General features: G+C 49.1%; 1 protein-coding gene across 4 annotated transcripts in view; it reads left to right on the forward strand.

Annotated features, from left to right (window-relative positions):
* Positions 1-311: 311 nt before the first annotated feature.
* PRDM11 (PR/SET domain 11) overlaps positions 312-26,304 on the forward strand; it is a 51,385-nt gene continuing 25,392 nt past the window's right edge. For 2 of the 4 annotated variants that reach the window (XM_074584332.1, XM_074584334.1), the window contains exons 1-5: positions 687-1,158; positions 18,517-18,635; positions 19,134-19,237; positions 20,164-20,426; positions 21,414-21,481. In XM_074584332.1, the coding sequence (XP_074440433.1) occupies positions 18,520-18,635; positions 19,134-19,237; positions 20,164-20,426; positions 21,414-21,481 (551 nt within the window). In that variant the 5' untranslated portion in view covers positions 687-1,158; positions 18,517-18,519. Of the gene's footprint in view, positions 640-686; positions 1,159-18,516; positions 18,636-19,133; positions 19,238-20,163; positions 20,427-21,413; positions 21,482-26,304 lie in introns of those variants that run through there. The other 2 variants (XM_074584333.1, XM_074584336.1) reach the window with 2 other exon arrangements.

Below are 26,304 nucleotides of genomic sequence, written 5' to 3' on the forward strand. Positions count from 1 at the left end.
TTGGTGAGACATGCTTCCTCTGTTTATTAAATTATGCCTACTTTTTGTCATCCGTCATGCTGCCCGTAATTTCTGCACAGAGCCCGAGTGCAGGGTTTGTTGTTGTTGCCGCCGTTGCTGTTGGGTGGGTTGCTTTTTTGGGGGGGTAATTTGAAATACGATCGAGCTCCGAGCGCCAGGGAAAACACCGCATCCTCCGCATTTCGCTTTTCGCTCGCACAAGGGCATGAGGCTCCCAACGGGCGACCGGAGCCGCGCACCGCCGGGCTCCCGCCGCCGGCAGAGGGGCCCGCCCCGGGGCCGCTCAGACCCTTCCCCCGGCCGGTGGGGGAGCCCCGGGGCACCGTCCCCGGCCGGGGACAGGTCTCACCGCCGTCCCCCCGAGGCGGGCGGCCGGGTCCCGCTCGGCGGGGCGCCGCGGCGGCTGCCGGGCGGCGGCAGGTGGTGGCCGCGGCAGCGCCCGGGATAAGGGCGGGGGGGGGGGGGAGCCCAGCGGCTCCTCCGGGCCGGGCCCCTTCGGCCGGCGGCTCCCCCCGCCCGGGCGGGTTTTGTCCTTAAGGGCCCCCCCGAGCCCCTGGCCGGCGGCGGGCGCAGATTGCCGCCGGCTCCCCGAGGAACTCGCCGGCTCCAGAGCAGGAGGTGGGAACCGGGGGCGGTTTGGGTTTGCTCGGCTTTTTCTGGTTTTTTTTTTTTTGTTTTTTTTTTTTCCTCCCCTGCTTCGTGCGGCTTTTGGGGTTTGTTTTTTATTTATTTCGCCCCCCCCTCTTCCCACCCCGGATATTTGGAGGGAAGGCGGGAGAGCCGCGGCCCCGGGAGCCCTGGCGGGCCGGGCCGGGCCGGGCCGGCGGCGCCTCCCCCCCGGTTCGGGGGGTCCCCGGGCTCGGCCCCCGAACGCCCCTCTCTTCCGTTCTCCATGTCATTTCCTGTGCTAATAAGATGGTGGTCACGGCCGGGAGGGAGGGAGCCGCCGTCGCCGCCTCCGCCGAGCCCGGCCCGGCCCCGGGACCCGTCCTCGCCTGGGACTAGCCAGCGGGGCCGGCGGGGAGGGAGGGCGCAGCCAGCTGGGCTCTCCCCCCCTCCCCCCACCCTGTCTCCCCTCCCCGGGCGGAGCGGGCCCCCCGGACACCGAGGCGGGCCCCCCGCGCCCGCAGCGCCGAGGTGAGTCAGCCCCACTGGTAGCCAAGGTGGCCACGAAAATGGCTGCGGAGCGCGGGGGGGTGGGGTGGCGAGAAGCCGGCCCATCCCGGGGCGGGGGGCGGATGAGGGGTGCCCGTAGCGGGCGGGTCGGCGGCGACCCGCGGGCACAGGTAGCGGCCCCCCCCCCCCCGGCTGCCTTTTCCCCTACGGGGCGGGCGGCGCTGTGCCCGGCCCGTCCCCGCCGCGCCGCTCCCGCCCTTCCCCTCATCGCGCCCCCCCCCCCCCGGTCGCTCCCTCCACACCCCCCCCCACCGGCGGCCGTTAGCGGGGCCGGCGAGTGACGCGGGCGGCAGCCAATGGGCGGCGGGGGCGGGCGGGCGCGCGCCACATTGGAACGCGGGGGCGGGGCGGCGGGGCCGCTCCCCGGGGATGGCGACGGCGGGGGCGGCCGGGTCGCCCCGCTGTGGGACGGGCCCTCGTTCGGCGGGTTGGGGCCACCTCGGCGCGGGGTTTCCGCCGCCCGCCGGGCTGCGCCGGGCCTCCCTCCATCCTCCGCGACGGAGCGGGGCCCGGCGCAGCCCGGCGGGCGGCGGGAACCCCGCGGTAGCTGCGGGATGCTTTGCTTGACTCGCGTGGAAAAACTTCACCAAATGCCTGTTTTTCTGGCCTTTCCCCCCTCTATCATTATTGTTAAGTCGCTGTACTTCTGGCTTCTTTGTAAAAGCTCCAGAATAACGTGATTTTTATATATATATATGTTACATTTTTTTAAACCCGATTCCTGTATATCTCTTGGCACATTCCGAAGGGAAAAGGACGATGCCTCCAGTGTGCTGTTTCAAATCCCTTTTTGAAAAAAAAAAAAATATGCTGGCCTGTGGGCAAAGCTGTTGGCTCGGTTGTTGCTTCCTCTTTTCCCAGTGATTAATGCCTCTCATTAACAGGGAGGAGAACTGGCAGAACCAGCTTAAAAGGGAAAAAAAAAAAAAGAAAAAAAAACCCAAAACAACCATAAAACACCAATACGACCATAAGAAAAGGTTGTTTTCTAGTACTGCAGGTGTGCGTCTCGTTCTGCTGAGCCCCGGCCCCAAATATCCAGCAATTCCCCCTGGATCCGGTCCTGCCGGCGAGAGGTTTGACTCTGTTAGAGACCGGTGGAGCGGGAGCACGGCACGCTGCTTGGGTTGGGCTCCGTCTCCCCCTAAATTTCCGTTTCACCGAGTTTATAAGCAATGAAAGTGGAAAGGGAAATGACTCTCTCGACTTTCTCATGTCTTGTGTACAAACCCCACAATAGCCGCGCATCCCCGAGGAGGACAGCGGCGCATTTTTTTTGTTTTCGAGTGCGAGTTGCAATCGGAAATGAAAGTACTCGGATGATGCTTATTTGCTTCTTGCAAGGGGTGCTTTGACCAAAAGTGTTCCCGCTGCAAAAATAGCTTAGCACGGGGCCGAGCAGCGCAGGGCTCTCGAATCACGAACGAGTTCAGGCGTGGGGGCTCTTGGTGTGGCCAGCAGAAGGGCTGTGTTGGCCAAGGAAAGGCGGTGGAAGGAGATGGAACCACTCACCAAGGGAGGGTTGGAGGGAGGAGTGGGAGATGCTGAAGGCTGCCCTGGCTCTTGGCTGGGTGCTGAGTTGACTGATCCCGCTGTGGTGTGGAGTAGCAGGACCAGGGGAAGCCAGCATTCCCTCCTGCCTGGTGGCCATGTCCATGGAGTGCAAGGGAGGTCCTGTGCTCCCAGCTCGGTGCTGGCTTTGCTGCAGAGCTTGCTGACTTCAGGAGAGCGGCCCTGTTGCTCCTCTGGCACCTTGGTGGACCATGTGTGAAGCACAGTGCTTTCTGGGCCAGTTTGTGGGGGGTGCTCTCATCGTGAGCCTTACTGGTTGCTGGTAGCAATTACTTGTGCTTTTCTGACAGGTTAAGTATTGTGAGGGTCATATCTGGTTTTATGTAATAAGAACAAAAGCAAAGGCTTGTCTGAAATCTTACTTTTGTCGTACTAAGGCAAGGTCGGTCTTATCGGGGTGGGGTCGGGGTTGGTGGTTTACTCATTTTGCCTGCTGGAAAGCGATGGGCCCGCTCAAAACAGGTTGGGGGAGGGTAAGAGGAGCCTGAAGCGGGAGGGCTGCTCTGCCGCAGTGGCTGGGGGGCCACGAGCCACCGAATGGAAGTCACCGCCCTGAGTCAGGAATCAGTAAAGTACATGTAGTGAGGGGGGAAACGACAAGCCCAGGCAAGAGAGGTCTCCGGTCTTTTTATAAAGAGTACCACGTACACTTTATCCTTTCTGGGTGTTCTTTCATTTTGTAACTTCTGTCTCATGCTGGTTAATTCACAAGCAAAGCTGTGTTTTGGGGTTGTTTTTTTTTCCTCCCCTGTATCCATTTACACCAGAGAAGCACGTGCTTTTACCTATATCTTTATTCTTAAAGTTGCTGGTAGCAGGGTCTTTCTATTGCTGGTTTGGCTGCAAATGCTACTAACCGTTTCCAAAGCTCTTAAAGTACTGCCTTCACCATCAAAAAAAGCCTCATTTAATTCATGGCATTTCAGAGTAGCATATTTAAAATTGTTATTACTGATGTGGTATTACTGGCACATGTGTGAAGATTTGCATGAAGAAACTAAACGTGGTCCCAAGGACAAAATGTTTTAGGGTTGGTGTTTGGGGTTTTTGGTCAGCCAAATAGATTATAAATTGTAGGTGAACTGGGGGACCTCCGGAAGGAAAAATTAAGATGTTAAAACTTGATCCGAATACACAAGGCCGGGTAGCTGTAAGGAGTAATGACTCTTGTTCCCAGTAGCGGGAGTGCAGGTGGGAACTTTGGATGCGTTGGGAACATGTGTATCTGAGACCTGTGAACAACTGGTTTTCTCAAGAAGGCCAAAACAAGCAAACATCACTTTTCTTCCTCAGTGTGGATTGCAGCTTTTTGGCATTTTAAGAAATCTGGAGTCAGTTGGACGCACATCCGGATAGACTTATCTGTCTTCTTGCATCAGCGTTGAGATCTTTGACCTGGGCTCTCACCTGAGTACAAGTCCTTCGGACCCCAGGACTGAGAGCTGCCTGAGGCACAGGCGTAGCTGCTGAAGTGGGTCTGCACCTGGAAAAACTGCTGGCATTGAGCAAGTGGCAGAATTCCTGCCACCCTGCTGCTGGGCAGCCCTGCTGTGCGGTGCTGCCTTTGCTGCTCTGTGTCTCACCCCGTGTTGTCAGGCTTGTGGCGTATTTCATCACGGGCACTTCTACAGCGCACCCGCCCCGGAGCTGTGTTGTACAGGGTGAGGTTTCTTGGACCAAAGCTCCTGTGCAGCTGCAGACAGTTTCAGTGCTTCCTCTTGCACTGACCTCTCTACAGTAGTGGAGCAAAGACTTTAATTCCTCAGGCTCTTCCATTCTCCCGGTGACCTCTTCTCTGCTGCTGAAGGTGTTTTTTAAACAAGGCCCCTAGAGCAATGGTCCTTCTAAAGCTGCATAGTAAAATGTTGCTTTTTAGGAATCCCTGCTAGTTAAACTTGCCCATGCCAGTGGATGCCAGCAGTGAGTCCAGCCTCCCAAAGAGAAAGTGGAGAGCACAAGGTGAGAGACAGGTTCTTGTCGCCCTGCGTGGCATCTTCAGAAAGAAGGTGAGGGAAGAGTTCTTCGCAAAGGGAGAATGTTTGCAGGTGAGAGGCCAAACAAAGAGCCGTGGAAAACATAGAGCAGTCCTGTGACTTCTTTGAAAGTGGGAGCAGCCAAGGTGGATGGAGGAGAAAGCTGGTGAGGAGGGCAACGCAGGCATCCCACATTAGATAGTTGTTCTTTTAAAATGCCTACCACGTGGTAGGCACTACATTACTAACAGAAAAGACCCGGAGGATTGTGAGCAAGGAGGGCAGAAAGCAGCGGTGAAGGGGGACCAGTGTAAATTTTAACTTGGCATTTCACATGTCCACTGTGAGTTTTTAGAGGTCTCACTTTAGGCTTCAGCTAGAGTCGGTGAAGGTGGTGCTAGCACCAGCGTTTTTCCTCCCTCTGTCCCAAACTTCACACATAATTTCAAGAATCTGTGTTTCTGCTAACCGTCAGGCGTTGCAGTTGTGCTTCCTGGGCATTGCTGTGTTTGTGCGAGCCGACATCCCCGAGAGCTGCCAGTCAAAGGCCTCCCTCCTCTCTCCGCAAGGCAAGGAGGCAGCGCTCCAGCATTTCAGACTCGGAACAGTTTCTCCGCAGTCAGAAGGTAAAAACATTATACATATGATTTAAGGTTTAAGCTGCAGAAACTGGCAGCCTCCAGAGGGAGATCAGTAATGCATACTGCAGAAGACCGTTTCAGTGCAGTCCCTCGGTCACGGACAGCCATCAATAAGGGGCCCATCAGAAGGGCAAAAATCATCCGATTTCAGCACGCTCTGATAAATGGCTTCGTTTCTCTGCCCCTTTTCTGTTTTTCCTCCTTAGGCTTTGGCTTTTCAGCAAGGCTAGTTCTACTTCAACTGCTGTGACTTGTCCTGGAGGGGGGACTGCCGTTCCGAAATAAGTGTCGGCGTCGAGCCGTGCTGTGGCTGGCGCTCCCAGTGGCCCACTTGCTGGGGGCTGGAAGCTTGACCGTGGGTACTGGGGGTGATGTATGAGGACAGAGTGGTGAAAGTGCATGGGAGGTGATATGGGGAATTATCTTGTGCGGCAGCTGTAGAATTGCTTTAATTAGCTACCCATGAGAGCCAGCGGTGCTCTTGCCTTGCGCAGCGGGGAGCCAAGGCACTGAGCATCCTTTGCTGGTCCCCGAGCCAGGTCACTCCTGCATGCCGGGGAGCACTGGCTCCCGGCTCCTGAGTGCTCCATGGGCACACAGCTCCTGTGGCTACCCACGAACACCCTTTCAGAGTGGTTCAGGGTGGTGAAGGCCAGTAATTGGAATTGATGTTGGGCAGGGACATCAGCTGTTTCCAGGCTGATAACCAATGTGAAATATTGTCCAGTACATTCCTCTTCAGTACAATGAAGCTTTATTTTGAAAGTGTATCATAATATGCTGAGTGGAGTTAAATGCGGTCCTTCAACTGCAGACTCAAACAGCTAAGCAGACTAAGTGTACACAGCATCTTCCTTGAAAGACGTTGTAAGTTTGGCTGGATTACCTTTCCACTCCTAGCATGTTCCTCTTTGCACCTTTCATTTGGATAAACTTGACTTCCTTGTGTCTCTGTGTACCAGGGGGTTTTGCTGCTGTTGCTGTGTTTTGTCTTTTTTAAATAAATTTCTTTTGTTCTGAGGCTGCTGGAGTACTTCATGTGGTCCGCTGCTTTCTTTAAATTGGACACCTTTTGCTTGGAAAGGCTAATATGAATGTTAAATACGGCACAGTCTGAAGAATCCAGTGCTTTTATCCCTTCAGAGGAAAGTAATGAAAACACTCAGAAACTGACCAAAGGAAAAATCAATACTGACACATGACCATAATTTTGTGAAGAATAAAATACATTCTAGAGTTGTCATGTGTATGCACCTAGGCATGCAGATTATCTTTTGTGGGCTCAAATGAGATCGTTCTGGTTTTGAAGAACAGAAGATTTTTAATTATTGAAATTTCTCTTGCCTTCGTGATTGGGAAGAGAACTTTTTCATGTATGGTATGTGTGTAAGTTGCTTTGTTCCTTGAGAAATTTTTTCTAAATCGTGTTGTGAAGGACTGCTGGATGGGTGCAGAGGTACCTGACCCTCAGTGCAGACCACCAGCTAACACTGCATTTCACTTGCAAAAGCAGTACCACCAGGAAGGTGGATCCACTTACTGCATCTGCTGGACGCATTGAGAGCTAGCACCAACTAAATTAGATGCCAACATAGAATCATAGAGTGGTTTAGGTTGGAAGGGACCTTAAAGATCATCCAGTTCCAACCCTGCTGCCATGGGCAGGACACCTCCCACTAGACCAGCCCCATCCTGGCCTTGAACACTTCCAGGGACAGGGCATCCGTAGCTTCTCTGGGCAACCAGTTCCAGTGCCTCACCATCCTTATAGGGAAAAATTTCTTCCTGATATCTAATCTAAATCTACCCTCTTCCAGTTTGAAGCTGTTACCCCTCATCCTATCGCTACATGCCCTTGTAAAAAGTCCCTCTCCAGCTTTCCTGTAGGCCCCCTTCAGATACTAGAAGGCTGCTATATGGTCTTCCTGGAGCCGTCTCTTCTCCAGGCTGAACAGCCCCGACTCTCTCAGCCTGTCTTTGTAGCGGAGGTGCTCCAGCCCTCTGATCATCTTTGTGGCCTTCCTCTGGACTCATTCCAACAGGTCCATGTCCTTCTTATGTTGGGGGCCCCAGAGCTGGACACAGGACTCCAGGTGGGGGTCTCATACGAGCAGAGTAGAGGGGCAGAATCACCTCCCTTGACCTGCTGGCCACGCTTCTTTTGATGCAGCCCAGGATATGGCTGGCTTTCTGGGCTGTGAACACACATTGCCAGCTCATGTTGAGCTTCTCATCCACCAATACCCCCGAGTACCACTCCTCAGGGTTGCTCTCAATCCGTTCTCCGCTGTATTTGTGCATGGGATTGCCCTAACCCACATGCAGGACCTTGCACTTGGTCTTTTTGAACTTCGTGAGGTTTGCACGGGCCCATCTCTCAAGCCTGTCCAGGTCCCTCTGGATGGCACACCCTTTTTAGGTCTGATGGACTTCACTGGTGGTTGGTTGGTTGTTTTTTTTTTTTTAAAGTAAGTCTCATTCTGTAGTCAGGTGTTGAAATGTTGCTTTTGAATTCTTTTGGGGTAGTCGATGAACTTTTGTAGTCCCTCAGTGCCTTCCGTACATGAAATCGTTGTGACTTCTTTATGGACTGGAATTGGATGAGTTGTTGGGCTCTTTCCATGCTTCTGCTAATCAGCATTTTTAAAATGTCCGCAGTGTAGAGGCCCCAGGAATTTCTGTGCAACCCAATACCTTCTATGTAGAAGACACACTTAAGGAGTGGGTGTTGAAGGAATGGACCAGAAGCATTTGGGCCCTGCTGGAATTTTTTTTGTAGTTAGCTGCGTTAGGATATACAGGGTCCGAACATCCCTCTCTGTATGGAAGGGAATGTGCAGATCAAATGGTGGTGGTTGTGAATTCAGCACACGGATATCTGATTTCTTGGCAGATCTGACACCGGGAGTATCTGGACTGCTGCCTGCCCCAAGGAAAAGGGGGTCGGTGTGACCCATGCTCAGCCAGTACTCATCCAAGCAGTGTAACATGAGCCCCTAACCTGTAGACAGATTTACCAGCCCTGAATAATGTCTGTTGTACTGTGAGATCTTATCTCCCTAATGGCCTGCAAGAGGGTACAAATGAGGAGAAATAAATACAATACGGCTCTTGCTTTTGCTTCCTCTGCATTTTGTGGAATAGTTGATTTGGTCTTGTTCTGCCTGGTGTGTTTATTAGTGCTTTTAAAGGACTGAGCTAGTTTGTTAGAATTTTAGGAACAAATGAAAATATTATTTGCTCCTAGCTGCTCATTTCCCCCACCCCCAAATATTCTGTCTCTTTTTGCTGAACAATTTAAAAGAAAGGAGCTGCTTGCCATGTCCTGAAACCCAAGTAGATTCAGACCACTGTAACCAACATAAAGGAATCGTCATGTTGCATCCTTCAACAGAAATTAATGGGCACCAACTGGACAAATTGTACAAAAGCAGGATTTCATCTTTATTTTGCGTCTGTACCCATAGGTCCCAATTGAATGGAGATTCTCCTGCAGCTGAGACTACCTGCTTAGAGGTGTTGGTGCTGCAGAGGCTTTAGAATTCAACAATTGATTCCTGAAGCTTTTGAGTTGGGTGGTGGGGAGGGGCATTGCTCAGTAAGCGAGTGCCTGATGGAAGTCCAGAGGTCTCTAGGAGGGGTAGGGGTTTCTCATCTGCCTTTGGGATAAAAAGCTTATTTGTAAGTAATTCCATCTGCTCAGGAAACTTGCTGTCATGTGGCTGTGTCGAGGGTAAAACTGTTTTGTAGTTCATGCTTTTTACGTGACAGAATTTAAGGGCAGTCTTGCAAAAATCACCGGTGCATATAAAGGCAGACCGGCGCGCGATTGTCACTGTTGAGTGCATTGGTGGCTTCGTGCAGGAAAAGGATGCTCCGGTGAAATGCACTTTCTGACTCCGTGGGGCAGTTTTAATTTCGTGCATAGCTTGTCCATGGCTTACAGACGTGTGTGCAATCCTGTCTGTCCCATTAGTCCATCCCCTCTAATGCCACTAAGCGTTCACCAGTGGAAGAAAAAGAGTACTCCAGGTAATTTTTATTTAATTTTTTTTTTTTAAAAACAAACTGGAACTTCTAGAAAAGTGTTGAGTGAAAGGCCGTCTTGTTAAAAGATGGATGTGCTCTCCAGAGGGGCTAATTTAGACACTAAGGAAATATATGTGGAGCTGATTGCTGGCCAGGTGCCAGCCACTGAAGGGCACCGGAGGCTGAAATGCCAGGCAGCGCTGGTAGTGCTGGCACTTCAGCCCAAGACGGTTGGGTTGCATGAATTATCTCTCTGCCTTCCAGCTAATTTTATCCTGTTGATTTTTCATGAATCATTTCCCATCTCTGTGGGTTAGAAATTAAAGTGGAAGTTTGCTAGCCAGAATAGCCACATCTGCTATTTAGAAAGTAGCGTCTGGGGTTTGCTTCCTGCCCGCCCCCACGCCTTCTTCCCTTTCCCTTTTTACCTCTGTCGATGTTCAAATAATGTGAATCACTGGTGTCGCTCACCCAGGGAAAGTTTTAGGCTGGCCAGCCTGCACAACGCAGGGGTCTTCTGGATGTGGGTGAGGTCGCAGTGGGCGGCTGGGTGACATTGGTGGCAGGGTTGGTGGGTGCTGAGTGCTATGTGGCAGGGTCCCAGGCGCACGGCGAGGCTGGCAGGACCCGACCAGGGCGTCTTGAATTTCCTGCGTGTGCCTTATAAAACATTAAAGGCACTCCAGCGTCTTTTCCCTCTCCCAGCACAGCAGAAGAGAAGGAGTGCCATGGTAGCCCAGCCTGTGGCATGACTACCAAGAGCTTCTTCACTCCAGCCTTTTTGTCTGTCCATGGATGAGAGCAGCAGGTCATTTGAGCAGTAAATTCGCATCTCTGCTTTCTATAAAAGCGTCTGCATGGTGAAAAACTTAACTTTTCCAGACCCAAACATAGCTTCCCTTTGTTGAGTTGTGTGTGCTTGATTGCCATCAAGGCTGTCATCTGGGCCAGCAGCAAGGAGAGGATAAGTTGATTATCCAGAAGTTGAGTCCTATAAGTAGGGATCCAGGAGTTGCGTATCATGGGTTCTCTCAGTAAGCAAAGTTTTGCTGGCAGCTGCGCTTAGGAAAAAGCACATTCCCTTGAAACAAAGCAAGCACTAGATAAAAGAGAGGAGGTCTCAAGCCTGCTGATGTTAATTTTTAATCGGTCTTGGTGGATCACAGCAAATCCAGGAGACTGGAGGAGTGATAGCGTTGGGACAGTTCTGAAAATGGCCAAGTGCATGGCCTAGGAAATGGTAGGTTGGGTAGCATGACACCAATCCTGGGTAAATATAAAGTAATTCATGCTTGAAACTTGATGTTATGGAAAGGGTCTTATACTTCTCAAACATGTCTGATTTTGTTCTTTGAGAGGCTTAGCGTTGGTTTAAAGAAAGATCCGTAGATGTGGTATACTTAGGTATATAAGGCAGTTAACTCAGTGCATGAGTGAGAACCCAATTAATATCTAGTGCCAAAGAATATCAATAAAATACGAGTGGCTTAGGAAGTGAAGGTAGTGATTGATAGAGAGTCAGCATCCAATAAATAAACTGAAGTGTCAGTGTAAACAGTAAGGAGGATAAAGGATACTCTAAGCTAAAGCACAGTATTAGCACACTAATAAATCAACCGTTTGTGTATTAACTTTAAGATGAATGTAGAAAATGGTTTTTCAGCCTCAAAAGATCAAGGCTCTGGCATTGCCATCTTAGATGAGGGGAGCAAATAATCCAGCTATTTTAAGCTAGAGCTTGATCGTTTTACAGAAGAGTCTCCGCAACATGATATGCGGAGACTGTGTTTTCAAAGAAGTAGACTTGATGACCCTTCCCTTCAAATGAGGGGAAGGGAGAAGCCAATTCTGGCCGATGCTTACTCAATGATGCAGAAGAAAGCTTGGCTCACCACTGGCGAAATGTGTAGATGAAACAAGTTTGATGAATTTTAGCTATTGACAGAGGAAGGACGGAGTAATGCAGTTTGTTTGGTGAATGGACCCATTGAAACAAAACCCTTTTCATGCAGACAAGTAGAGAGTTATGAACCTGGAAAAGCATGTCCTGAACATGATCTGCAAAGGGGAGGCTGTGTCCTGAGCAGCCCCATGTGAGAACGTGGGGGTCAGAATGGGCAGGGGGCTCTGGAGAGCTTTCTGTGCCAAGTTCTATCTGGAAAAGACAACTGTGATTTTGGGCACACAAACGAGGAGGTAGTGAATCAGGGTGATGAGGTGGTTTTATGTCTGTAACCCTTATATTTACTTCAGACTCAGTCTTAAATCAGCGTGGCTTTCTGGTGCCAGCATCTTGAATATAGAGAAAATTGAAAGAGTTTCAAAGAAGGATGATGAAAATTGTTGGAAAACTGAGAAGATACTACATGGGTACATATCCAGGGCTCTGCTATGTATGTGTTTGTATTCAATGCTTATCACTATTGCTTCCAAACACCTTTCAGTGGTGCCTTAAGGAACAAGGCTTACATCTGCCACTTGGTTGTACTCTTATTCTGTCCTTCAGGAGAAAAATGTTGGTAGAATAGCATCTTGGTTTAGTGCGGGGTTTTGTGCCCGTTTGTTTAAACTTTTTAAATGGATATATATATTTATGTTGAAGAAGCCAAAGGCAAAGAGGTGTAACTGGCAGTCCTGACCAAAGATGGTGAGGTTTGTTACAGCCATTAACCTGGGAAGTGATTCTTTCCATTTGCTCAAAGCAGCGTCCCAACATGCCGGGTATTCCAGCCTTTCCCACTGGGTGCAGGACCTTTGAAAGAAATGCGGACTGGTACCCAGAACTAGAGAGATTCACATATAGCTTGTCTGTGATGAGGATTAACAGTTGAGGTGAACTTCTGATGAAATGTTGGCTTCTCTTCCCCCTGCTAGACTCGGGTGGAGATTTTGTCCTGTTTGTAGGCTATGGGTAAGGGCATGTGACGTAGAGGGGATCAGCCAGGTTGATGTAATTCTCCCTACCCTTAAATTACAGATCTGTGAGAAAAATGCAGGAAGCTGAACATAGCAAAAATGAGAAGTTTCCAGTTTAAGGGAATTATTTTTAATGTATTTTAAAAACGCAAGTCATTTAACGTACTCTTTCAGTTGCAGTGAGTAGCTGCCTTGGGTCCATGGCATGCTGCGCTGTTTCAGAGGCTTTTAGGCTGCATGTGAGCTTTACGTTTTCAGCATCCTGCTGTGTTGAGTCCTTACTCAACACTTAACGTAGAGAAGTTGCACCAAATAATACCCAGTTTGCAGAGGCTTGTGCTGATCCATAACGCTACCTTCCTACCCTTAGATCAACAAAGGGCAAATGCTCTGAACTCACCATAATACAGAATTTTGTGTCAAATCCTCTAAAGTCAGTGGTGTTTTCTACCTTGACTAGAAGCCACCATAAGACAAACTTAAGACTAGTTCAGGGATTATTTCAGAGGTTCTTTTCCTTCTTCCCACTGTGAAACATGTCCATCCTAGAGTAGATCACAGCAGGTTTTGATGACATGTTTTGCTAATGAGCCATGTAAGAGTGAGAGTACGAACGCATCTGGCATCCACTTGAAATGACAGGAGTTCCAGGTTGACGAACGGGAATTTCCCGGTCTCCAGCCTGTCTGCAGTCAGGATGAGACCGGGAACTTGATGTCGTGGCACCTCGATGCCGTTTGTTTTGATGTTGCTGGTCTGGGGTGTATTGAAACCACTAGGAACTCTGAGCCCTCCCTGCTGTAAAATGGGTTTGCGTCTCATGGTTTTGAAGCTTGCTCTCCAAGCTTCTTTCAAAAGCTGCGGCAAAACTGGTGGTGCTTCCAGGTATCTATCTTGTAGTCCTGACCTTCCTTAGTGTTTTGAGAATTCAAAACTCAAAGAAAATGTTTCATACTTATCTTCTGCTTAATTTATGGCTACTATCTGTAGTGGAGTAATTGGCAATGTTGACAAGTCCTAGTTGCAGGCCATGCTGCTCAAATCCTACATCATCCATGCCCTGTAGTATTCAGTAATTAAGTTTGATTTTGTGACTGCCTCAGCTTGTCTCTGGCTGCATGGGCTTCATTCAGCCCTGCTCTGCGGCTGTTGGGAAGAGCCCTGGCCTTGCATCAAGCTGGGAGGTAGGTCTTGCCCTGCCACCAGCCTTCACCCTGCCAGGATGCTGCTCTGCTGCACTGCTGGATGGAGGACAGCTTTACCCACAGGAACATCGTGCTTCGGGGGGCAAAATTAAGCCAGTGCTGTGGCAACCATCAAGGCAAAAGCAGTTTTTCCAGTGGAGCATGAGGTTAGTGTCTGTCTGTGGACAGTGGTCCTCCTCTGAGCAAACTGGTTCTTCCACTTATTTTGTGGGATCTCTCAGTGTTTGCACTGGCTGCGAGCGTGAGCTGTGTAGCCAGCTGGTACTTTATAAAGTGACCTGAAAGGCTTGGCATAGCTGAGGACCTTGGTAAGTGAATTCACCTCGGGGAAAGCAGTCAGCCTGGCTCTTTTGTGGCTGTTTGCGGGGAGCTCGGAGCCTTGAATGCTGTGCTTTATTCCCCCTTCTCCGTCGTCAGTAGCTGACTGTTCTGGATTACTATTTCTGGTAATAATATGCAACTGTAGAAAAAGCATATGAATTCAAGTCCATCTTTCACCATGGGCCTGCACTTTGAAACTAAAATGTGGTACAAGCTACGCAAGATCTTTCTAAAAAGAAGAGGGGATGACCTCCAGAAGATCAGCAGTGAGGAACTGAGTGAAGGAGCTGTGTGCTGAGGAGGGGATGGATTCCTATACAGCTGTTTCACATGCAAGAATGTCCCGATCTGGGAAACGTGCCAGTAAAATGTAAAATCAAAGCTCTGTTTTGGTGGCTGATCCACGCAGATAAGAGTCTGTGGCTGTTAACTAATAACTACAAGAGGGGCAGTGATAAAAGCGGCATACTTGAGGACAGGAATTCACAGGTTCGTTCATGCTTAACCCCGTTTTGGATGCTTTTCCCCTCTGCATTAGAGATTAACAGCTCAGGTGTTCCTGTGTTTTCTGCTTCCCTCACTGTGAGCGACATGGTAAAGCCACTGGAGATCTTGACATGTGTTGTGCAGAAATGTGACAGGACCTTGCCTACTTTGTAAAGAAAAAGGGAGAGGTTTCGTCGCACTGCCTGTGAGGACAGGGATATTTGCAGCAGCCAGGCTGGGCCTGCCAAGCAGCACTGGGCCTCGTACCATGGCTGCCTTTGCTGCCCAAAGGACTTGCTGCTGTGTGCAAACCACACCTGGGTATTCACAGCATCCCTCTGTCCTGGGGATTGTCCTCTCTAAGGTGCTGCTAGGACTTTGCAGTAGGCTGTGTGCGTGCTGACCTTGGGAGGACTGACTGTCCTGATGGCCTTCCTGATGGCCTGTGCTGAATACCTTCAGCAGCAGCCGAGGAGCCTGCTCTGCTTATGCGTACACGTTGCTTTTCCACATTACCTGAAATCTTCAGGGGGACTTCATGTTAAGGTGTTAGAACCAACACAACTATAAAAATTGCCTTAAAAAACAATGAAGTGGAGCAAGTGTGAAGTACAGAACATGAACTGGAATCTTGTACTTGTGGAAAACCAAAGGGGGAAGAGAAAGAGCAAGAAAGAGAAACTAGCAGCAATAAAATTAAGAAAAATTAAAAGCAGCTTTAACTATATCGGAAGCTAAAAGTCTGCTAAAAGCAGAATCATCTACTGATGCCTGGAACTGGAGAAATGTTGGATGTTTCTTTCCTGTAGCTGGCAGAAAAGCTAGATGATGCTACCAGTTACAGCGGTAAGGTAATGCTTTCTCTTGTAGCAGTAGCTTGGGAAATTACCAAACAGCAGCTACGACAGCAGTACGCTTTTAAGTTTGCTGTTCTAGCTGACTTGCATCCAGGGATTTTAAAAGGGCTGACTGAGCAGCGCTCTCTGGGCCATAAATGCTAATTTTTTTTAAAAAATATATTTGTAATGAGTTAGACCGAAAAAAAAAAAATGTCGTGTGTTAGTCATAAACAAGTAAGCTAATATCAAGCCTAATCTGGGCAAACTAGGATATTAGGCTAGATGCTGGCTGCTGTTGACTTACAGTAAAATAATGTAATAGCTGATAGGGACTTGACTGCTCTTTATTAAAGGGAATTAATTGTAATAATCTGTACAGATTTTTGGAAAATAGGTCTTTTCTACCCTGATGTAATTTTCTGATATTGCTATTGTTTTGCTTCATAAAGGTAAAAGTGTTGGCGTGTCTTGCATCTTGAATGCACTGCAGTTGTGCCACAGGTCACTGGAATAACCAGCTAGAATGATTCAATGTGTTGCACTCTGAATAAACCAAAACTTGACTAAATGAAAGGTCACAATGTGACAACAGAAGGAGGGCCATGGCTGATCAAGTGTATTTCTAGTAGTGTCATCTGGGAATTGTGGTTTTTGGCTTGATGCTAATCAGCACGCCCTGGAAGAAAGTACAAAGTTAATTTTGGTGATGTTTGTGGAGAATGCAAAGTTTTGGCGAGTTGCAGGTCACGAGAAGAGGCATGTTAGTGATAGTGGTGGAGTTGTGATGGCGTGTGTGCTGGGTGAGGCAGCAAGGAGTTGTGTGAGTGTCTTAAAAACCAGGCACCTAGTCGCAGGGCAGGCAGGAGGGCTGGCGGGGCGTCTAGTGGCCTGGGAGCTGTTGCAGGAGCCAGGGCTCTTATGGCGGCACAGCAGTTCGCCGAACACAAAACCCCAGCTGGGCACGGTGACCAGAAAGTAAAGGCGGTACTTGGACACAACCATGGAAAACCTGAGCAGGGGCAGGGAGGGTGTTATCTCGGTGCAAGGTGCTGCTCCCGACAGCGCAGGAGCGCTGCGGCCGGTGCTGCCCAGGAATGTTGCTAGATAAGTTGGAGAGAGTTCAGGGAGGACCATGAGAGGGGAGGGCTGCAAAATGTGCCGTGCAGTAAAATGAGGAGCTCTGTGTGTAAAATAAACACTGGATTTCTTCTTTTTCCTTTTTTTTTTTTTTTTTTTTTTTTTTTTTCTTGTTGGAGGTACACTGTAGTTTAACCAGGAGTTTGCTGAAGGGAGCGCTGTGGCCTGCCTGGTGCAGGAGGTCGGACTGTGCCATCACAGGGTTTCTCTCGGTCCCTAACGGAGGAGTCTCCGCGAGGGGCGAGTGGGAAAGGAACAGTCAGCGTCTCTTGAGAGACAGATGTCTGCATCTCTTCCTACTGAAGCCTTGGGCGATGTGTTAAACTCCATGTGCCCTGTCCACCAGGCTTCCCAAATGGCTGGGTTTCCTGACTGAGAGCATCTGCCCCACTGCCAACGTCCGCCTGACCTGCACCAGCACAGACCCCACAGCTAACCAGCTCTGAGGCAGCACCCGACTCTTCTTGTTTTTGTAACATTTCCCCCCTCCGCCTGCTGCTGCTTTTTTTCCTCCTGAGCTGCTTTATTGCAGACTTTTCAGGAAAGACCTTTCCCTCTCCTCTAGGAGGGGCAGGTAGCCCCTGACTGCAGCACCGTCTGGTGCACGGGGACAGGACCGGAGAGGTTCCCTCTCGCTCTGGAGAATGCAGACCAGGGGCTCAGTCTGACAAAATGGAGGCCCACCCTAGCCCTTAATATCGCTTTCCTGCTGACTGGCTGCAGTAGTTCTGAAAGAAAATGCATCTTGTTTTGGGCATCCTGTAAAGGCTTAAAAGTACATGTGTTTACATGTATCTAGTTGAACTTACGTTGAGGCTTTGCTTTCAGAGCACTATAAGAATATTAACTAGTGCTTTCTTGATACAGGCTCATTAAAGGTTTTTCAAGCTGCACATTGCCACGTGAGAAGTTGGGCTGGAAAAATTAATCATTTGTCCCCTGGCACAGAGAGGAGCCACAGAGGATGGGAATAGCATTCCTTCTGACTGTAAACAGGGCACAAACGCAGACCAGACTTCTGTGGTGCTCAGTCCTGTACAAGCACGTGTGGAATAAGAAAATTCATATTTTCAGGGGTTTGTAGCCTCAGAACACAAATTCTGGGGTGTCCAGAACCAAGTTGCGGTGGGGACGGGCTTTTCCACTGGCTCCTCTGACAGAAGGGGTCTGATCAGCTGCTGAGGCCCCTCTGTTGGGCACTGCAAGCGTGCAGCGTGACACAGTGTCCTGTCGGGCAGCGGACCTGGAAAGGGGGATCATAGGAGACTTTGGAGGGAGCAGCTGTGAAGTCTGTCCAATCTGGTATGGTGCCTGAGCGCCACCAGGTTGCGTGCCTTGGAGGAAGCCTCAAGACAAATGCAATGAAGAAATGAGTGGTGCTCTGCTTTATTCCTTATCTCAAGCTGGGATGCTCTGAACCTTAGCAGCCCTTTCAAAAATATTAATTAAACCGATTCCAAATTATCATCACTCACCATATCAATATTTTCTCTTCAGCACCGTCCGTATGACGGGAGGGAGGAGGGAAGCGTTATCATTTTGGAGCTTGCTGTCTTTAGACATCATTGAGTGGTTCCCAGCTCTTATGTTGAGCTGAGGGAGAAACTTTTCCACTGGAGTGGCTTGTGTGCCAGAAGGTGGTGGTAGCTCAGCTCCGGTCATCGTAAGGAATGGGAATATAAAGAGCATGACTTGTGCAATTTTGATGGAGTCTGGCAGGGTGCTGTAGATGCCTGTCAGAGGTGTTTGGAGCACACGGAAAGCTCCTGGTCCTGGTTCATGCCACCACCTGCATTCCTCTTTCTTGGCATTCTGCCCCTAAAGACCTGCTCTCAGGTAATGGTGCTCTGCATTTCCGTAACATATCCCACCCATCAGTCTTAAATTCCATGCACAATGTCTTTTGTGGGCACTGTGGAGCATACTTCGGATTCCCTGTGCCTCAGGTTGCTCCGTGGTGTCTCAAGCTGCTCACCTGCCTGCAGCTGAGCTGCTCCTCCCTCCCCAGTGTGGGAAGGGGTTTCCACCTACATGCACATGTAGATGCCCCGGCATGTGGTGGTGGCTCTTGGTGCTGGGAGGGAGCCTGCCCTGCTGGCTGTGTCCTGGCCCACGGGAGGAACGCTGTGGTTCCTGGGCGAAAAAAGTTGTGATTTGCTGGCCTCTCATTTTTCTCCTCCTTTTCTTCATTCTGTTTCAGAACATGAGTGAAAACTTGAAGGACTGTTTGATCCAGACCCAGGCTTCCTTAGGGGAAATGGTGACGATAAAAACAGAGGCCTGCTCTCCGCGCCGGGACCAGGAGTATGGACAGCCTTGGTATGCAGCTGACCTCTGGTCTGATGTGTTCCAATCCCCTCCTCTCCCCCAGCTTAAATTGGTTTTGAGGGATATACTTGAACTTCTCAAAGTTATTAAAACCCTCCCTTGAGAGGTCATCCATGAGGTGTATGGCAGGGATGGTCATCTACTCGTGTGCTAGACACGTCTGCTCTGTTTGCTGGTTCGCACCAGGCCTTCTGCTGCTGGCGTGCATTGAGGGTGATGCCTTGCCATTGAGCAAAATGCTTCCCGGGCTGCAGCTGCTCTGCTGGTGGGAGCATGGACGTGCACTAGCTGAAGCCACAGCTGTAGGCTTTAACCTGAAGCCATCTCAGATACTAGCTTTTGGCAAGTTGGATGGCAAGTTGAACCATCTCTCTGCTGCAGGTGTGGGGACTAAGAGAGTTGGTCAGGCCCCATTGCCACTGCTCCTCTCTTGGGCACAGTCCCAACATCTTGGTAGGTTAATGTTATCTTTTGTTGTTCCCTCCCCAGCTCTGGAAGGCCTGACCCACAGTCCATGGAGGTGGAGCCCAAGAAACTGAAAGGGAAACGGGATTTGATCATGACCAAGAGCTTTCAGCAAGTGGATTTCTGGTGTAAGTGTCTTGTGAGTGAGGGAAGAGCAATGTCGCTGATTGTACAGACTTTCCTAGTCTAGTAGTTGCCCTACTGGTTTCGGGTGGTAAGTGGGAAAGAAAAAAGTCGGACAAATCTGCATGCTCTCCTGAAAAGACTGGCACGTTTGATTGGGAAGCTGTTGCACAAAGCAGCTTATCCATCGTGGGGCTATGCAGCGGTAGGGAGTTAGGTGGAAAGCATGCTGGAAGCATGAAAATGCACAGGGGAAAACCCCAAGAGTCTGCAAAACCCAAAGGCTTGAATTCAGAAACTGTGAAGGGAGCATTCCACGGGTGACAACTCCGTGCTTTCCCCCATATTCTGGGAAAGAAAACAGGTGCCAGTTATGTTGGCATACCTACAAAATATCAAATTGTAGGTTTTGGTCCTTGTCCGGCCACAGGGCAAGTGCCTGGGGGTGCTGTCTCTCTTCCCAAGCACAGAATGGAGGCTGTATGGTGATGGTTTTGTTTTCAGGGATGTTTGGTTTAGTTCCCCTCTGGTGTGTAGGGAATCAAACCTTTCAGCTTGAGGACATTGCTACTAACCAGTGATGTGCAAGGGGCCCCCACCCTCTGTCTGTGTGGACTGTGATGGGGTCTTTCCCTGTGCATGTAGCCATGTGTGTCAAATCTCTGATGGGCACCAGGGCTCACGCAAGCTCAGGTGTTGGTTGGGCAGGTGTGGGTTGGGGCAGAGCCCTCATTGAGAGACGTGTGAGCAACCAGTGAAGCATCTGTGCATGGAGGCCAGGCTCTGGGGAAGGGGCTCGGCCGGGCCACGGGGGAGGATGGGGAGCTGGGGCTTGCTGTCCTGAGCGCTGTGCATCCTGCGAGCTGCGTGAACCTGTATGGGCATCAGTAATGTCTGCCCAGCCTAACCCCTGCTCCCCTCGCACCTGCAGTCTGCGAGTCCTGCCAGGAGTACTTCGTGGATGAGTGCCCAAACCACGGCCCCCCAGTGTTCGTGTCTGACACCCCAGTGCCTGTTGGCATCCCAGACCGGGCAGCGCTGACCATCCCACCTGGAATGGAGGTGGTGAAAGAGCCCAATGGGGAGAACGACGTGCGCTGTATGAACGAGGTGATCCCCAAAGGTCACATCTTTGGGCCATACGAGGGGCAGATCTCTAGCCAGGACAAGTCCGCAGGATTCTTCTCATGGCTGGTGAGTGAGATACCTCCCTAACAAAGTGACACCCCAGCCACATAGCTCAGAGCTGGGGGATTCATGGGCCTGTGGAGGCAGACCTTAGCCATCTTCCCCCTTCTGTGGAGATCTTCCACTGTCCCATGTGGGTAGTAGGCAAATATTGACCCACCATAATTGTTAGCGGCTTAAGGGGGCTTAATACATGAAAGGAGATCAGATGCCATGGCATCTGAGTTAACTCCACAGCTGTAGGAAGCAGAGCTTGCTTCTCCTCTCCCTCTCACCATGTTCTTCCATCTCCACTCAACCCCGAGAGCTCCTCCAGTACGTTTTTCTGCTCTGGTAATCATTTTGAGTATAGAGGAAAGATTGTACCTAGAGATTGCAGACCTCTCTCGTGGGCCTCCAGCACTCCCTCCCAGTCTGCTTGAACGGAGCAGGTGGCCCGAGGGGCTGGGAAGGAGGAGATTCAGTCCATCAGGAACTGATCTACATGTAGACTCCGGCACCAAAACTGTATTTTTTTTTTCCTAGTACTACAGGCCTTTCTTAGCCTATGAGATAGAGATGTCACTAGATCGACGGATATTATTTATTATGAGAAATGAGGTGTGGGGCTAGAGCTTTAGTTGGGGAAAAATTTTAAGAGCTGCTGATATGAAATGCTGCTCGCTTTTTTCTGTCTGTGAAATAAATGTGTGTCTCAGACCTGCCCTGAAAGGGAAATTAATTTTTTATATCTCAAGACTGTTAACAGTTTTGTCAGCCGCATCCATAGTTCTGTGTTACGGGTATTTGTACCTAGGAAAATGCCTCTGTCAGTTCAGAGTAGCCTCCGCACAAATATCCAGGGCAGCAGCCTGTACTACTAGGAGAGCCAAGACTCATGTCATAGAGTTTCATGTCCTGACTTGAGTCTGGAACTGAAACAGTGATTTCTGAAGCAGGGGTCCTGTCTGGACCAGCTGGTTGACATGCTGCATCTGTTCTCTTGTTCTGCAGATCGTTGATAAGAACAACCGCTACAAATCCATCGATGGGACGGACGAAACCAAAGCAAACTGGATGAGGTGAGTCCAGTTCTCTTTTGCCTTCACTTTTGGGGCTCTGTATTCCAGAGAGAGGCCATCATACACTCCTCGTTGTTTTGTGTGACAGAAAAACAAACCAAAATGCCACAGTCCCTTCTGTAAGGGTGTGCTTGTGCTCTTCCAGTATTTACAATAATGAGAATCTTTTGGAGTCAGATTCAGTGAAAGGGTGTGTGTATGGAGGATGGCTATTTTCTGAAACGAGGACAAATGATAAAGATGATCCTGTTTATCCAGTCTTACAAATGCTGACCAAGGTCTCACTCCATTATTTCTTTTTTTTATTTTTCTTTTTACTTTATGTTCAAATATGCAAAATGCTTTGCAACGTAACGTTTGATTCTGTTTGGGATTTTTTGTGCTTTCCCATTTGACAGACGTTGAAAGAGGTGCTTTTTTTTTTTCCTGGACATCACTTGAAACAATTGTCTGTGCTGGCTGTCACTGATAGTGTCAGCTTTACTGTGTTAGGAGAAACATGGAGCGAGTTGCTGCAGCTCTGAACGCAGAAATGATGCGTGCGCTTGCGCTCCCTCTGCCGGCCCCAGGACTCAATAAAGCAGAACCCAAATGCTAGTCGGTTTGTTAACTGCAGCAATAAGGGAACATTCTTAACCATGATGCAGTGCTTCAAGTATTGGCATGTATCTGCAAAATGTAGGTCACTCTTGCAGCCTCCTGAGGCGGAGGCAAAGCACTAGAGTGCCTCGTGCGTATGGTGAGTCATCAGAATGGGACATCGCTGCATACTGTGGCCCATCTCACATTAGGACCAATCCTGCTTTCAGGGGTGAATTTTGTAAGCAGTTGTTGTCAAGAAGGCATTTCATACAAGAGTAAAGCAGTGTGGGAATTAACTGGTTTGTTGGCCTGGATGCCTAGGATTTTCACTTGTCACTCAATAAGGGAAGAGAGTGTGAAGTACAGGTAGATGCAAGACTGACCTATCTGGTCAAAGCTGGTTGCACCACTTTTGCTCCATTTGAGTCTTCACATGGATAGCAGCTGTTCTGACACTTACGCTCATAAAGTTCAGCGAAGGATCTAATTTTTTTGTTAGAATTATAGTCGTTACACTGGTTGACTACTGGAAGAGAGAAAATGCTAGACCTGGGCTGAGGCTGGAGTTGTCACTCCAAAAAGAAGCAGTGGTACAGTGGACAGATAGGTAGGGGGACATATATCTTGAAGTAAAGAATGCAGTGTTCAAAAATCAGAGTGAGATTTTTCTGCTTAGATCAGGATTTTTATGTGATCTGGATGACAGTGAAACTGGGGGAAAACAGAGTCTTGGAAAGCAAAAATCCTATGATGAACTCTTCATCCTAGTGCTATGAACATAAGCTTGCTGTCTGGCTTTAAATGGGCACTACTCATGGTCCCAGCACCAAAGAACAGGATGTTCTTGCCTAAACTTTTATTTGCCATGGTTAAGTCTCCAGATGAGTGTAGTCTGGGCCATTTTGTACAGCCTTGAAAGGCAAGGACATTACGGATTTGTGGAAAGGGGATGTTTGCAACTCTTCTGGGGAAGGGTGTGTGACAGAACCTGTGCAGGCTATACCAGTCTTACTGATCTTTTTGTTTTGACTCTTGAAAATTGCTTCTAATAGCAGTATTATGTAGTCTGGCTGACAGTTCAAGGGGAGATAGTAGCCCTCAAAAAGCCTTGGTTTTGTTTCTTAGCAGCTCTCAAGCAGAGATGCACTTGGTATCCTGTGCTAGGACATTACCTGTCACGGAGATTACCCACAGAAACCGTACTTCCAGGAGGCTGTAGACAGCACTCTTTTTGTTTTTCAGATGGTGCTCTTTGCCATCACTTACAGATGGAGTGCTTTGCAAAGCAGATCTACTCACCCTCTGGGTAGGTGGGCATGGCATGGGGAGGGCAGCTTGGGCTGACTCCTCTCTCTTCTTGTAGATCTGGCTACTGTTTTTGTTGTTTCACTACCACATCTGAGTCCATTTTCATGTTCCCAGTGAGGACAATGTGTACACTGCGGCACTTGCTGGTTTAATTTCAGGTAGCTGTTTGCCCATGGCAGCGGATGACAGGGAGGAAGGAGTACAAAGTGCAGCATATGGCATGGCAATAGTAACATTCCCTTGCCTTTTCCCTCTTCAGTCAGTCGAGACAAACTCCTGATGCTGGGAGCGTGTTCTCCTAAACTGGCCGCTGGCACAAGAATAGTGCACCCTTCATCTCTGTCCAGAGTAAAGTGCCGTTGTTTCCAATGCTTTATGAAACTCCATGGCTTTGATCTGCAGGGATGTGTGCAAATCTCTTCCTCTGTTTTTATTTTTCTGGGGGCTCAGGGTGACTGATTACCACGGATCGCAAAACCGATGCTATCTCGGACACAAACCATAAACTGCTGCTGATGGGAGTTCTTGGGGCTTCTGAAGGATTGTGCAGAACCAGCTGTTGTACCTTGTTACTTCTGAGGAATTTCTGTTATTCAGTTGTTATTCAGTTGTTCCATTAGAAAAAATGGATCTGACCAAAGCATGAAAGTAATTCAGAAAGTCCAGGAAACATCCCTCTATGTGCGTATCACTTGGCCCAGGCTGAGATGCAGGGTAGGAAGTACCAGCAAACTGGTGGTGCCTAACCTATTGTTGGAGTGAAGTGCCTCGTGTGTGGGGTTTCCAGGCTAGTTTTGGCATTTATAGTCTGTGTCCCTTCTTACATGTGAGTACCTGAGTTCTCAGGCTTTTGGCAGAGTTCAGATTCATCCTTTACCTGAGCCCACGTGAAAAGGCTGGTGCAAGACTTCCTCAATTCTTCTTTGCCTTCCTCTCTGCCGCCTTTCCCCTCCAAACATAGTAACGAATAGTTCACTGGGAGCAAGACTGTTCTGTAAATCTTCCTGTATTTCCTTATAGCGGAGATGTCTGATTTGGTCTTCGTACAATAATAGAGCTTGGAAGGGTGCTCTGGTCAGGCGCTGCATCGGCCTGCTCAAAGCAGGACCAACTTAGTTAAGTACTAAGCTGCTGTTTCGACTTTACAGGACCTTTTAAAAATAAAAATTTAAAAAAGTCGGGGCTACTGTGTCTGCCCATAAGTTCAGGTGAAGTAAAAGCCACCAGCCTATGCACAAGTCATTTTGCTGAACATAATAAACTGGTCTCTGTTACCTTGCAGCAAGTGGAGCAAATGTTCTTATGCTTTACAGATTGAAATTTATGCAAAGCAAAGGGATCCTTTTAAAAAAATAAGATTTCCCCACGGCTCTGAAGTGGTTATATGCTTGCTTCTTAGGGGCCAAGAAAAGTGGAGTCAATTGATATCTTTGTGAGGTGATCATTAAGTGCCCACTGTTCACATAGTTTACAATGTCGCGTGTTTTTTAAAGAAACAGCTGTACGGTCTTGCACTTTCAGATTGACCTGGGCGGAGATGTGAATTTGCAGCGCCACAGCTGGGGCTCCTCTGGAGCGTGCTAAAATCCACACAACCTCCCCAGAGAGGTACTTCCAAATACCAGTGACTGCTCTCCGGGCCATCCTGCACGCTAGAGGAAATGCATGAGGGGAAAAAGGTCTGAGAGTAATACTGTCTGCATTTTTATAAGGAGGAGGTTAATGTGCCTGCTGGGAACCTAACATTAATTGAATTCGTGATTAAAACTGGCCAGAACTCATTACTTTTTGCGTGGTGAGTTTGCTTTTGGAATACTTAAGTTATCTTAAATAGTTTTGACCCAAGTCATACCCGAGCAAATGAGGGGAAACCCTGAAATCTCAACATTTAGGTATACCGCAAGTTGTCCTAAATACACTTGATGGGATACCCTGTCTGGAAAGAGCAAAAAGGGGCTGTAGTTCCCCATCGGTGCAGCTTTGCTAGTTACAGCAGGGTAGAGGGGGCACAGGTTTCCTGACCCCACCAGCAGCTCCGAGCAGCTCCAGGGAGACTTCTGTTCTGCAAGCTTACCTCTACGCAGGGCATCCTGCAAAATACTGCTACTCCTTGTCACCAGAGCAGCTTGTCAGTGGAGGTTTCTTTTCACCACATGGAGGCACTGATGATACTTGCGCAGTCATGGGTATCTGCGGAGAATATACATGAAGCCCAGTTTTACTGAATGTGATAAAAACCGAGTTGTAAATGTTCCCTTCCTCACTGTTCCACATAGACTTTTCCCTCCTTCCAGCGTTTAGCTGGGAGAGCTCCTTTTTCTTTTTAAGTTTGGGCTTTTTGTTTCCCTTGAGGTCCGTGTAGCAAGTGCTTTGCTGGCTCTCCATGATTTCATTACCATCTTCCCTAAATGCTCCTTCTATCCCTCCATAAATGAAGCTCTACCAAAACAGTATCTCAAGGATGCATTTACGTTTGTCCCAGTGAAATGTACCTGTGCACTTAGCTCCCAGCTCTCCCTGTATGTGGCCTGGGTTTGACCACCATTTCTTCCTGGTTTCCCAGCTTTAACCAAGGTTAGCAACTTCTCATACCCCGATGGAGGGCAGCAGTGTCAGTGAGATTCATTGAACAGCAGTGTAATAGCACTAAGGAGAAACTAGGATGACATTTGACAGGGGTAACTCTGCCCTTCCATAGATTTTTCTTAGTCTGCAGCCCACAAGCACCTTTTACATGAGTGCATCCCAGACCACCTCTCTTCTGCTGGGCCACAGCAGCGCTGAAAAAGGCACTTATCTCTGAGGAGGTATGAGCAGGGCCATCACAAATACGTGGGACAAGCGAGGAGCCTGCTGAGGCCTTTGCTTATACCAATTTTTCAGAAAGTATTTTGGGGTGGCTAAAGTGTAGCCTACAAGAAAGTAGGATTAAA

The sequence above is a fragment of the Larus michahellis genome, chromosome 4 (assembly GCF_964199755.1).
Source record: "Larus michahellis chromosome 4, bLarMic1.1, whole genome shotgun sequence".
NCBI lineage: Eukaryota > Metazoa > Chordata > Aves > Charadriiformes > Laridae > Larus > Larus michahellis.